General features: G+C 42.0%; 4 protein-coding genes across 4 annotated transcripts in view; 1 reads left to right on the forward strand and 3 right to left on the reverse strand.

The window, feature by feature from the left end:
• The window catches only part of PKNH_0110500 (plasmepsin X, putative), a gene marked incomplete at both ends in the record, with an annotated part of 1,665 nt that extends 821 nt beyond the window's left edge, over positions 1 to 844 (forward strand). Inside the window, one exon of the mRNA XM_002257560.1 lies at positions 1 to 844. This exon is cut by the window's left edge and continues 821 nt beyond it. Coding sequence (XP_002257596.1) covers positions 1 to 844 — 844 coding nt within the window.
• Positions 845 to 1,864: 1,020 nt separating this feature from the next.
• PKNH_0110600 (AP-3 complex subunit delta, putative) lies at positions 1,865 to 6,396 on the reverse strand (the record flags this gene model as incomplete). Its single annotated transcript, XM_039113747.1, has 3 exons — positions 1,865 to 2,073; positions 2,216 to 2,447; positions 2,671 to 6,396. 3 exons carry the CDS (start codon positions 6,394 to 6,396, stop codon positions 1,865 to 1,867), a joined length of 4,167 nt encoding a protein of 1,388 aa, XP_038969371.1.
• Positions 6,397 to 7,550: 1,154 nt separating this feature from the next.
• Positions 7,551 to 10,820, reverse strand: PKNH_0110700 (conserved Plasmodium protein, unknown function; the record flags this gene model as incomplete). The annotated part of the gene is made up of 1 exon (XM_002257562.1): positions 7,551 to 10,820. One exon carries the CDS (start codon positions 10,818 to 10,820, stop codon positions 7,551 to 7,553), a length of 3,270 nt encoding a protein of 1,089 aa, XP_002257598.1.
• Positions 10,821 to 11,790: 970 nt separating this feature from the next.
• PKNH_0110800 (tyrosine--tRNA ligase, putative) lies at positions 11,791 to 13,411 on the reverse strand (the record flags this gene model as incomplete). The annotated part of the gene is made up of 3 exons (XM_002257563.1): positions 11,791 to 11,984; positions 12,147 to 12,854; positions 13,156 to 13,411. 3 exons carry the CDS (start codon positions 13,409 to 13,411, stop codon positions 11,791 to 11,793), a joined length of 1,158 nt encoding a protein of 385 aa, XP_002257599.1.
• Positions 13,412 to 13,953: the final 542 nt, after the last annotated feature.

Genomic DNA, 13,953 nt, shown 5'->3' on the forward strand with positions numbered 1-13,953 from the left:
AACATTTAGGAGATCATTTATCGGGAAGAATCTTCACATCGTTTTCGGATCGGGTTCTATTTCAGGATCCATTGGCAAAGAAACTTTCGTCTTGGGAAACCACACAGTACGAAATCAGACATTTGGATTGGTGGAGAGTGAATCTAACGACAGCTTAAATGGAGATAATATTTTTGACTATATAGACTTTGAAGGTATTGTAGGTCTTGGCTTTCCAGAAATGTTGTCTGCAGGAAAGGTTTCCTTTTTCGACAACTTACTAAAGCAGAACAAAAATCTCTCCCCGCAGTTTTCCTTCTACATTTCTCCAGATGACAACACCTCTACTTTTATAATAGGTGGTTTGAGTAAATCTTTTTACCAAGGTAGCATATATATGCTGCCTGTTATTAAGGAATATTATTGGGAAGTGGAGTTGGATGGAATTTACGTAGGGGAGAAGAAAATTTGTTGTGAGGAGAAGAGCTACGCGATTTTTGATACAGGGACATCATACAACACTATGCCGAGTGCACAGATAAAAAACTTCTTTGATGTAGTTCCTTCTGTCGCTTGTACGGAAGAGAATTATCAGGATGTCCTTAAAAATTATCCGATCATTAAGTATGTCTTTGGCGACTTGATCATAGAACTCATGCCTGAGGAATACATGATTTTGAATGAGGACAACTGCATTCCGGCTTACATGCAGATTGATGTTCCATCGGAGAAGAATCACGCGTATCTGCTCGGAAGTTTAGCCTTCATGCGACATTACTATACGGTATTCGTGCGTGGCGTGAACGGCAAGCCTTCCATGGTGGGTGTCGCCAAGGCCAAGTCGGCCGCATCAGCTGTGAATTGATGAAGTCATGGAGGGGGCAAGATATAGGAAAGGTACACACACACACACACACACACACAACCTTTTTTTGTTCCTTCGTAACGCACCGTTAAAAAGTCGATGTAGATGCCTCATCACATTCCTACGCCTCCACAGGTGTATACAAGGACACATATCTGTTTTTGTTTTTTCCGCCAAACAAATTTTTCGTCAATCTTTCAAGTACACACTTCGCATTACTTTTTTTGTTGTCCGTCAAGCGGAACTGCTCCTATATATATAAATATTTTTTTTTTTTTATGAAAAAACTTACTCCGCTTTTTTTTCAACATGCCGTTGCTTCTTACCCATTTTGCATTTTTTTAAATTTGGGAAGGAGCAGCGGGATGGGACAGTCTGAATCCCTCTTTAATTTTTTTTTTTTTTTTTTTTTTTTTTATTTCTGGATTAGAGGGTACAAGGGGAGGAGGGGACGGGGCTTCATCAACCCATTCTAGTTGTGTGAATTCAATCCAAGTAGTACACATGGAGGAAAGAGTTCTCTTTCTTTCTTTCTGTATGTGTGTGTGTACCTCCTTGGTGCATAAAAAGAGTTAGTCTTTCCCCCAGAACGTCTACGTGGGTGACGCCGCAGGGTCTTATACATAGTTTATTCCTTTTACAAAAAAAAAAAAAAAAAAAAAAAAGTTCATTTGATACGATCAAAGAAGAAGCAAAATGAGAAGCTGATTTAGTTGCATAATCCTTTTGACAAAAAAAAAAAAAAAAAAAAAAAGAGAAGGGGAGGGGGAAAAGCGACAGAAAGGGGTATGCACGCGTGGATACAGAAGATTGATCAAATGGAGAGGGGTGTACCCTATATTTGGGGATCGTTGGAGAGGGAGAGGGGGAAGGCAATCGCACATTTTATGGAGTGTTTTGTGTATCTCCAAATGAGTTCTGATATATGGTTAGTGTGCATGTCTATGTGTATGCTTGGACGCATGTCCTGCATGTTTCTTTATCCGTTTGGGTATTCATTAGTTTCTGCCATTTTACCTATCAGCTCGTGATGGCAATACGGGGCGACCTCATTTTTACTTTCCCCGTGAGGAACTTCTTGAGGTAGAATTGGATGTAGTCCATCATCCGCATGCACTCCTCTTCGGAGTCGTCGAGGATTTTTATTTTCGCTTCGACCCTGTACGTGGGTGGAGCGCTCGTCTGATCAATTTTCTTGTAATGCACGTTGATTAGGAATACTGTCTTGTCTGCAGAGGGGGGGGATATATATGTTGTGAGATATGTATGCGGCGAGGTGGATACTCCTCCTATGCAATTCATCCGTTGTTCGGTGTGCCCAATGATGTGCTTCGCCATCGCGGATAGCACGTGAAGGAAGCTTCTCCTCACCTGGTGGGGCATCCCTGCTAGACATACGAGTCGCACAAAAAATAAGGCGAAATGTATCCTCAGAATAAGCACTTCGTAAGTTAGAAAAAACCTTACTAATGTTGAAAAAAAACAAATGAAGATATTCTGCCAGAAAAACAAAACAACTAAAAATAAATTCATTTGGATGGATCTCTTCATCAACAGTTATTTCCTCCGTTATGATTCTGTTCATTCCTTTTCTCTTCTTCACCTGATTAAAAAAAAAAAAGGAAAAGAAAAGCGAATCGTGTACTTACATGTATGGAAACGACTAGTATAAAAATTAGCGTATTAATTGGGAGAGTCCATTTGTAGGTTGTTGCAGTCGGGAAAAGTTCATCTCATTGGCACACAACGGAATGCTCATCGGGTATAGTGCCCGCTCTCTGCAGCATTTCCTCCCTTTTTTTTTTTAAACGTACGTTGGAACGTACGTTGGTAAGCTCGTCTATCGACAGGGTGGCCTGTTGGAGAGGCACGAATGGGATTTCAACAGATAACTCCTCATGGAGAATCGAGTTGCAAAAATAGGAGTAGGCCAATTTAACAGAGCAGGATGGAACTTGGAAGTTCACACTAATGAGAAAATTTCTTGTTACTTCCTCGACAGTGGTTAGTTCGGTTAGGGGAGTCATTCCAATTCTTTCATGATGATTGCTCTCGACAGACTGAACACCTTGATGGTTTTGCATTCTTATTATGTCATCTGCTATGGTAGTATCTTGGTCCCTTTTTTCATCGCATAGGAGAAGGAGTTCGTCTTCCTCCTCGTTGAAGTCCACTTGGTATCTATCAACCCGGAGAGAGGTGCGCACAGATAAACACTTAATAGTTACGGGAGAGCCCACCAATTGGACATACAAACGGAGCAGACGATCTTCTTGATTTAAGTGAAAATATAACTTCATGTGGATAGTCTCGCTAATCTGGTGGAAGGTTCGCTTGTCTGTTTGACTCCACTTGCTTTGTTCCTCCTTCAATTCGCGCAAAAATGATGGAAGTTCTCCATGAGAAGTGGGTTCTCCATGAGAAGTGGGTTCTCCATGAGAAGTGGGTTTTCCCTTGGCACAGAATTCCTCAGGACTGCATACGCGGGGTATTGATGCCTCGTCCACAGTCAATGCTGAGGCCCTAATTTCTGAAGGGGTTCTCGCCGAAGCGGTAGATGCGACTGTATCTGCCTCAGTCAAGGGCAGATTTATCTGACTGGTACTCGATCTATGAACCGAGCGAGGAATATGCTCCTGGGGTGTACTCTCCCTGGTTTGCAAAAAGAACGCGTCGTTGTATTTGAAGGGGCGGTCCAAATTGAACTTCTCCTCTGAGGGATCGAGGTGAAGGTAGTCTGTGACACAGGAGTAGAAGCTCACCCCCCGGTTGGTATGGTCTCCTCCGTTTGATGAATCCTCTTTAAGAGCAAGTTCCTCTGAATGATTCCCCTTCCGCAGGAGGAAAAACACATTTCCTAAATGAGCGCAGATATCGATGGTCTCCACGCTGTTACGTCGACTAAGAAGGTAGCTCACATGGGAAGAGAACTTGCTGATGTAGCAAAGAACCAAACTTCTGTTTTCCTCGTATTGATAAAAAAAAAAAAATATTTTTGCAACGTGCCAGAGAATACTGCTGATACTCAAATGAGTAAAAAAAATATACAAGGAGAAAAAAAAGACACTCAAGAAGTGTTCATTCTTATATTCCTTTATCTGACCATGTGATTCCTCTAAATATACATACAAGAAATAAATGAGATATTCAAAGGTTGCTAGGTCTACTTGGTTTACATCTTTGTAAGGATTCTCTTGGTTGTCGTGCCTATCATCATTAACATGCATTTTTAATGTCCCTATGATGTAATCTAGTATGTCATACCTGGAAAAGGCGTCAATCGTTTTTACTTCCTTTAGGAACGTATTCATTTCGTTTAACAGGTTCGAAGATTGATGGTTCTCCTTCTGTTGTTCTATTATGTGATGGTTCTCCTTCTGTTGTTTTACTATGTGGTGGCTCTCCTTCTCTTTCGTTTGTCCCTCTTTAACCCCCTGTGAGGTGGAAAATGGGGAAAATTCTTTATCCACATGACCATCGCCCCTGCGCCCGTCCAGTTCGCGCTGCATGATGGCCGCACCGTATGTCACTACGTACATGGCACTGAGGAAGTTGGTGGTGATATGGGTTGTTCCCTTTTGATTGTTGTTGACACGAAGGATCTCCTGGATCACATCGGATTCCTTCTTGTGGTTCTTAATACAAAGCATATAAAAAAGAATAAATAGATACAGATTAAGATTTCGCAACAAGTGGCCCTTCCTCCGTCCATACAAAAGAATGGTGTCTATGTACTCTCCCACGAAATCTGCTTCAGATCTATGATACAAGTAACTGAGGATGCTGTACGCAATTGGTTCGAAGTTATTTTCATTCATGAGGTAGTACAAAATATGGAGGAGATTTTTCCTTATGGTTACATCTTGGTAGAAACTTCTCATCACGTTGGCAGATAATTCCTCCATCATGTTCTGTTGCATAAATTTCTTGTGAACATCTACACTGCTAAATATGCACAGATACATCTTCGTCGTAACGTAGACGATGTTCCTATCTTCATGGTGAAAGTTGTTTGCGAGGTGAGTGAAGCATAGTAGCAATAGCCTGTCCATGCAGTCGGGTGATGGGTTAGGTGGGCACCGATCAACGAGTTCAGCAGAGGTCGTGCCATCACTTCTTTGTATAGTTTGATTAACACTCTGATCGAGGGTTCCATCAGCCCAGGGAACATATCGCTGGAGATCCAAATCCACCACGCAACCCTTCTGGTAGTTCAGTAGCAAAAAGCTGAGACATTCATAGATAACGCTTTTCGCCTTGTTCGTAAAAAACGCATGAACAATTAGATGCAGGAATTTTTTGTAAATTCTATTTTCGTATTTAACTAGCCTCTTCAAAAACTTGATGATCTTTATGAACTTCCAGTTGTCTATGAGGTTGAGTCGTTCGTTTAGTATGCTATAAATAAGAGGAATAAATGAAAGGAACTTCTTTAGATAGGTGGACACTCCCCCTGCGTGTTGAACTGCTCCTGATTGGTCTTGATTACAGGTACTTGTTGCTCCGTGGGGAGTTTCAACATAGCGGCTACTTCCTGGGGTGGCAGGACTCATGTTTCTACGAGGTTGAGAATATGTTTGATCATTCCTTTCTAGAGCGCAGAACACTTCCGCGAGAATATTCACAATAAGACAACACAACGAAGTGTTGTTACGTTGAACGCCATCCATTCCTTCCTTGCCGAACTGATCATAAGATGAACTTTCATTGTTGTACAGAGAAACGAAACTCTTTTTAATTGTTTCAATGAAAGATGGCAAGGTTTCTAAATTACTTATTACAATTTTGTACAGACTAATAATTGTTTTTTTTTTTATGTACACATGAGAGCTATTGAGGAGATGGAAAACATGTTGGTGTAGGTTGCTACTCATGATGGAGGTACATACATTACTGAGTGTGTTAAGAACGAGAGCTGCGTTGTATATGTTCGTTTCCTTCGTAATACAGTTTGTGTGTGCGAACTGTTTTTTTTTTTCCTGTTCTCGTGGAGTTTCTCCCCCAATGGGAAAGTTACCACCAGAAGAAGTTTCATTCGACTGAACTCCAGGGATTATCGAATATGTCTTTGCAGAATTTTGTAGCAAGCCGATGTTCTCCTTCATAATGGCAGAGCCAATGTTAGCTAATGAATTAATAACATTCGTTTTGGTGTTTGGAGACCCAGTGGGAAAATTGTCCTTGTACAACTCCTTCCTAAACAAATTAATGGAGAGAAAAGTTACATCGTCTCTGTCAGTCGAGTGGTGCAGAAACAGATGGCCGCGTCTCTTCAAGATATATTTATCTGATGTAAGCATTTCAATCACTGCAAAGTTATGTTCTGGATCTATTTTCCTTCCATACATTTGTAGATAAAGCAACTTGAGGAGAGTAATAGACTTTTCTTTGGTCTTGGAATTAAGCAGAGTGAATATAGGTTCCTTTTCCCTTGTCTTCCTTTTATCAATTTCTTTGAGGCTCCTAACGCACAGGTTGTAGTTCCTTTCCACGTTCTCGATGCGGTCATCCCGCTTAATATCCTTAATCAATTCGATGAAAGACCCATTCATTTTGTTCAAACTCAGGAAGGGGAGGGGGGAGACAACTATTGTTTGTGAAGAATTTTCTTCGATGAGTGTTAACCTGTGAGGAAGAGATGTGTTACCTTCGGCTGACCGTAGGTCCAACCACACCCTCCTCACCCCCTACGCAGACGGAGCAGATCACTTCCTTGATGGGGATGTCCTCACCAGAGTTTTGGTCTGAAAAAAAAATACCACTGGTACACCCCCTGGGGTGGAACATCTATCATCTTGCTACTCCACCTCCGAAGAAGTTAATTTTTCTTACACGGACAGTGATCTTTCTTCTGTTGAAAAAAAAAAAATTTTTTTTTTTTTTTTTTCCCCTTTTGTTTTCTTCTACGCCTGGAGATGGCACCAAGGCACTCGCATTTACTAAGTTCTACCCCTCTGACGGAATTGACCCGCCTGCTTTTAGCTTCGTTGTGTGAAGAGTGTTAAGCCAACTCCTCCACAAGCACATCCCCTTCACCTTCCTTTGAGCACTTTTTTTTTTTTTTTTTTTTTTTTTTCCTTTTTCCCCCGACGGAGGGCTTAGAAGGGATGAAAAGCCCGCAAGGTAAGTCAACGTGAAGAGGAGCATTGGCGAGCAGGCCAAATGGAAAACAAATCAAGTAAACTTCTTGAAACCATCTTCGACGGGGGCGATCATATAAAAAGTAATGCCTCCCCCGTAAGAGAAAAATAGGGGTGGTCGCGGTGGTATAATATTATCTTTTATCCCCCACTAGGGCGCAGCACCACACTCCTTTTCCTCCGACCTATGCACCGCACATCCTGTTCGTTTGGGCGCATTGGGCATTTGACACTTTTTATTTCAACAGAGCGGAGAAGTGTTTCCCACTGTGGTTAGGATTTACAACGTTTGAGAATTACAGAGAAAGTGAAAAAATAGGATGAGCAAACAACAAGAAGGATGGGGGGGGGGCGAGGGGCAAATGTGCCCTTCATGCATCATGTTTTGGGCCTGGCCACGGGGAGGATATTTTATTTTATTTTTTCCATTCGGAGGGACGAACGGGATATAACCTGCAGATATATGGAAAAAAAAAAAAAAAAAAAAAAAAAAGCATAGTAGCTTCTTCCGGCTAATTACTAGTTCACCTTTTACAAGGGTGCTTCTTCGCCCGTTCATGTTCTGTTCATACTGCCTGACAGAACTCCCCACCGAGGTGAAAGTGGATTCGGCCGAGCGTGCGGCGTAGTAGAGTGTCGTAGTCGGCGAAGCCGCCATGCCCCCCGTGGTCACAGAAAGAAATGTACAAGGGTTTCTTGTGCCTCTCCTCCTTGCCATCCCCACTGTGGTATTTAAGGAAGTTCACCCCGTTTCCCATATAATGAAATGCAGAAGAGTAGTAACAGAATCGCACATGCACTCTCTTATAATGAGTGTATTTTACAAAATATTTCACCGAATTAACATTTGGACATATGATGTCGTACTTGTTTAGGTAGAGGAGAACAGAACTTGTAAATGGATTGTCCCTATGGTTGGTTACGCTAAGTTTGAATGTGGTCGTGTCGTCGGATTGCTTCAGGGTGGAGAAGACTTCGCTGTAAGTTGGCTCTATGTTGTTGTATGGACACAGTGCGTGGAGAAGGAGCAGGTTGTTCTGCCACTCGCGTAATATTTTCATGTTAGGTTTGCTAGGGCATATGCCATTCTTCCGGAAAGGGAGAAATCTTCCACTCTTCCTCGATCTGTATTGATTGTGTGTATCTACACCTTTCGGAGGATTTGCTCTTCTCCCCCGTTTTGATAACCTCTTAGAATGAGTGACATGTACACCAGTGAGCAGAAAATCCTTGGGGTCGATGTGACCAAACTCCAGTCTCTCCGAATGCACGTGTGGCTTCTTTTCATCGGTGAGACTATTAAAAAGTTCCATCATGGGGTTAATGAGGATGACATTTTGAAGGAATTTCCTCTGTCCATTTAGGAGGAACCCCCCGAGGAGACCACTGTTGGAGTGTAAATAAATGGACATACTTTCCGTGTCACTTACATTCAAATATTTCAAGCAATTAATAGAGTCTGTGAGGTCCCGAATGGTTATTACTTTTTCTAGCATGACACTTTTACACAGTGTTTTTTTTTTCTTTCCTTGTAATCCGCCTGAACCGTTCAGGTGAAAATAAACTACAATGAAATTATTCAGAAGGTAAAAATGGGACTCATCCGAATAGCTGCAAATGTTGGGTTGTCGATAGAATGGGTAAACGTTGATGATTGTTTTGCTTGGCTTAATGAATAGGGGTAGATGTTCTTCCACTTTTATCCCTACGTCTATGCTCCATTTTTTTGCTGAACAAAAATTCACGCACAGACTTCCCAACGAAGTAGTGGTCACAGTGAAGGAGGTACATTCCTCTTCCACATGTTGGGAAAAAAATTTGTAAGATTCTTTTCCGATGTCATACAGGTTCCCATTATTTTCGTGTCTATAGATCAACGTGACTGGTAACTCTCTTCCTTCCTCAGTGCAAATAAAGATATCCTTAATTTTGTACTTCTTATTTTTTGCAAATATATGCTCAAGTTGAGGGTCGTAGAGAATGTTGTTCTTTGCTCGGAAGAAGGATGTGTTTCCTTCTTCCTTTGCCGGATTTCCATCTGTTAGATTTGTTCTCCTCATTTGGATGTTTCTGGGAAGGGCCACTACCCCCCTCCTCAGATCGATCACCACTCGGGTACTGCTCACAAAGGGATTGCAGATGTACACACTTATGATGTGGCTTTGGAAAAGGTTGTTCAATCCGCACTGTATGCTTCCTTTGATGATGGGCACAGAGAAAACCTTCATTTTCGCTACCAAACGGGTCTCCCTTACGTTTTCCTTCCGTTTGTTAATTCCTGTTTGTGGATACACATAGCGGTTGGGAGGGGTGAACGAGGTGGAAAGGGAATACCCTTCACCACAAATGGGGGGATACATCATGGGGATGCATTTCCCCCCCCGCTTCACAAATAAATATAAGACACATATAAAAGGCTTTAAAAAATACCGATACGTGTAAAGCACGAGACCATACTTGTTCATGTCGAAATCCTGAAGTATGCAGTTCTGTAAAATTATTATTCTCCGTAAACGGCTATCCATGGATACTTCCTCCTTCGTTATATGAACCGAGTGGGTAGGGAAAAAGATCTTCTCCTTTTGGCGTTTCTTAACTCGTCCCATTTGCCCAGAATGCAGAGGTAACGCATCACAATGGAGAGTAAACACTTCTGTTTTATCGTGCCCCTTATTTATGAGGAGAACATGATGGCGAAAGTGTTCAAGAAAGTATTTCCCTCGTAAAAGAATCCTTCCTACCAGTTTAATTAACCTTAACTCATAATGTGGAATCCCTTTCCTTGATTTATCTTTGCACTGAATTAGGAAGAGATTATTCGTATGGTGATTTCCGCTCAAGAGGAAAATCTTTTTCATGTCTTTACTTTGGTATATATTTAAAAAGTTTTTCTCGTCTGCTTCGAAGAGGAGGAGCTTCTTTTTTCCAGGGGGGGAGGAACTAGATGAGTTTAGGAATAACCGACTGCACCGGTGCTTCTCATCCAGTTCGGTTGTGAGAAAATCGGGTGCGTAGAAATGGGTAGGCGAGAAATCCTTGGAATATCTCGTCTGAAGAAATACAATGTTCTGCACACCCTCGCGCTGGTAAAGGAGTTGATGGCGGGGGCGCTTTGACTGCCCAGCGAACGGATGGGCACCTTTGAGGGGAACGTTCTGCACTCCCCTAGACCGACCCCCTTTCGGAGGTCTCACCCTAAATGGACCTCGTCTGTCATTTCCTCCAGGGGAAAGACCCCCCCTTGAGTCAGGCACATATGTGGCATGATCCAAGTTGGCGTCCCTAACGAGACAACTCCCCCGAAAGACATAACCCCAGTTGACATAGCAATCACTACGCTCCACAACAAACGCAGAGAAGCGATTCCCTTTAGTGCAAAAATATTTTATCAAACAATTCTTTGGGAGGATGGCGACAATTTCGGAGATCTCCTTCGAGATGTAACCTTCCCTCTTTAAATCATCCAACGATTTGTTAATATTATGAAAATAAATATTTGTCGAAAATTTTCTTCTAATTTTTTTCCTACACACTAGTATATTCTGTCCATTGTCATGTTCAAAGTATATGTACCTGTTACTGAAAAGGAGCTCCTCATTTCTGTTTCCCTCTGAGGGGAGGAAGTCCTCCCGCAACGACGCATGGACATGATATTTTATTTTGTAACTTTTCTTCTCCACTTCCTCATCATACCTTCGCACACAACTCTGCACAAAATTTGTGGCCCTCCATTTGCTCTTAATATTTCCCGCAGGCCAATCTAACAGCCCCTTTATCTTCTCAATGTGGCTATACGGATCTGTTACTTTGCCAAAGATGTAGTTGCGGATTTTCATTTGTATGAATGGGGAGATAAAAAAAAAAAAAGTGAACGTTCCTCTGCATATCAATTATGTGTTTTTTTTTTTTTTTTTTTTTTTTTTTTTTCTCCACGTACACTCTACATGGGGAAGGCGGTAGGAAGTGCTATACATATACATATATACATATATATATATATATACATATTTGCCTAGCCAACCGTCTTATATGATACACCATGTGAAGGAGAACTAACTAAATCATATGACGATGCATCGCAATGGGAAAGGACCCCCCCAAAAGGGGAATGGTTTGACACTTTAAAAGGATCTGCCGAAATTTGTGTACCTCCTTTGTTGAATATTTTTACCTGAACAGGTCAGGTAATTTTTTTTTTTTTTTTACATTACCACATTGATGGCGTGATTTTTGAATTTTTTTTTTTTTTTTTTTCACAGTATTATTTACCCATCGGTGATGTGCAGAAAGTTTTACAGGTAACCCTCTTACAAACCAAATGGCGTAGGGGGGAGTGACACATGTCAAGGATGTCATGGTTGAAGAGGAGGTGTAACCAAGTTACGTAAAGAGAGATCAAATGAGGGGAAGTACGGAATGTTCATGAACAAAAAAGGGATGAAGCGATATGAGCGCACTGAAAGAAGGAGAAACCCTATGTAGTGAACAGAGGGGGGGGGTATATAAACACACTCAGGCCATTGACCTGAAAAGCAAGCAGATGTCCCCGCAGGGGGTTTTCAAAACTTGCGGTACTCCGATGAGGAACTTCAAATTGGTATGTTGCACACGGTAGGAAGGGCGCAGGAGAAGGAACGCCATAAAAAGAACGAAGACAACGAGAACGTACAACAACCTCCATAATGTATGTACCAACACTGGATACATGATTTCCCAGTATTTGGAGAATACGCACCGGACAAATCCCTCCTCTCTCCCTTCCGACAACCTTTTTTTTTTTTTTTTAGTTACCAGAGCACCAGTCCTTCATTTGGTTACCTTGTACTTTCTGATTTCGTTAAGCAAACTTTTCGCTTCGGCATTGTTTTGGAAATGGTCTCTAACCGGTTGTAGCATTTTGTTGAGGTAGAGAGCAACGTTGTCCTTTAGGTCGAGAGGGTGAAGTGCGCCGCTGAGGTAGTCCGCTTCTAGTTCAGCGATGGTGGTGTAGGTCTTGTTGCCTGCGGGATACAGTGCGTGTGTGTGGGTTGTTAATGTTGAGAGGTTATATAAAAGTGGTGAGAAGCGGTGCACGAATGGGGGAAGGTAGGAGTGCCCAAGGCCCTGCTACGTGAGCATGACAGACATGCTCAATGTGGAAAGCACGAAGATGGCAGACTCACCTCCGTTTTTTTCTTTGCGGAGAAGAGCAAATTCATTGTAATGCGGAAATATAATATTCCGGGCGTATGCAAAAATGGGGTTGTTCTCAATTACACCGGGTGGACAGTAGCCTTTCTTAATCTTCCTGTTGACGTCAGCTTCGGAGTCGTCCATAAAGATGGCTGAGTTTTCATCAGATTTTGACATCTTCTCTTGTCCCTCCAAAAGCCCCGGAAGCATTTCATGTGACAAAATTATAGGCTTCTTTTTTATCTTCTTTATATCACAGTATTCTCTAGCTAGCATGTTTACCTTCCGCTGATCAATACCGAGTTGGCAAATATCAACATTCAAAAAAAATATATCTGCACATTGCATGCAAGGGTACATAATTTGTGAGCAATAATTTTCCTCTCCTTCTGATCTCCCCATTATTTTTAAGCATCTCTTTATTCTGTTAATGTTAAAGCTCTTGGATATGTCTATAACTAATGACCAGTACTCATTGGGTTTTTTATTGATCTCCTCACTAGCCCACAGAAATTTAACGTTCTCCATGTTCATTCCACAGCTCTTCCACACTTCTATGAAGTAATTACCCACTTTTCTTATTTTTTTTAAATCTCCAGACATTTTGTTGTTCAGCTGTGCGAACCAGTCTGCGATCCAGAAGATGAACGTGCACCCGTTACTCGTCAGCTTGTTCACAATTTGGCACTTCAGAAGTCCTTCACGGGAGGGTGTAGTTAAGGTGGTGCGTATTTAAGGTGGTGCATACTTAAGGTGGTGCATACTTAAGGTGGTGTGTAGTTAAAATGGTGCGTATTTAAAATGGTGCGTATTTAAAATGGTGCGTATTTAAAATGGTGCGTATTTAAAATGGTGCGTATTTAAAATGGTGCGTATTTAAAATGGTGCGTATTTAAAATGGTGTGTAGTTAAAATGGTGTGTAGTTAAAATGGTATATGTTTAATTGATATGTGGTAAGGCGATAACTCCCCTGACAGCTCCACCTTTTGCACCCCTACCTTGCGCAATGTGCATCCGTCCGGACGGCTCGAACCCATCGTAGCAGATCAGCCGCCTCCTCAGGAGCAGCCTGGCCTTCAGCTCCTCCGGTTGGATACATTCAGATGCGATGGAGAGGATTTCTGTCATCCTACGAGAAACATCTTCCTGTGGAGGATTCTCTTGTGGGGCGGTCTCCTGTGCTTCGACCTCGAGACCAGCAGCCTCGCCTGTCGCTCCTTGCAGTTCCTCCCGCTTCACACCATCGCTTTCCATTTTCTTCTCACAAGTAAAACCGCGCGTATGAGTTATGCTCCTCTTGAACACGTTTCGCTTCTTTAGAAGTTTTAGCATGCGGCCACGTTGGCGGTGTTATCGTGATGGCAATGAGGCGGGTGGTGGAGACGCTTCCTTTTTGTCTCTTTTACTCCTTTTTCTTCTACTTTTTTTTCTCCTATTTTTTTTCTCTTATTTTTTTCTCCTATTTTTTTTTCCTACTTTTTTCTCCTATTTTTTTTTCCTACTTTTTTTTCCTATTTTTTTCTCCTATTTTTTTTTTTTTTTTTTTTAATTATATATATTTTTTTTTCCCCCCCTGTGGAGTGACTAGTGGGGCGCGTTCGTTCACAGTTCCCCGATACGCCGTCGGAAAGTGCTCGTGGCGGTAAAAAGGTAAGTATAACGAAAGGGACGCGTAAAAAGGGTAATGTTGGGGGGCATACAATTATTCCCTTTGAGGAGCGTTTAAGCAGGCACGAACGCAGGTTTATTCAAAGCGGATTGTAAGCTAAACCTGGTAGCGGATTGGCGGGTAAAAG

Source organism: Plasmodium knowlesi (genome assembly GCF_000006355.2).
Source record: "Plasmodium knowlesi strain H genome assembly, chromosome: 1".
NCBI classification, from domain to species: Eukaryota; Apicomplexa; class Aconoidasida; order Haemosporida; family Plasmodiidae; genus Plasmodium; species Plasmodium knowlesi.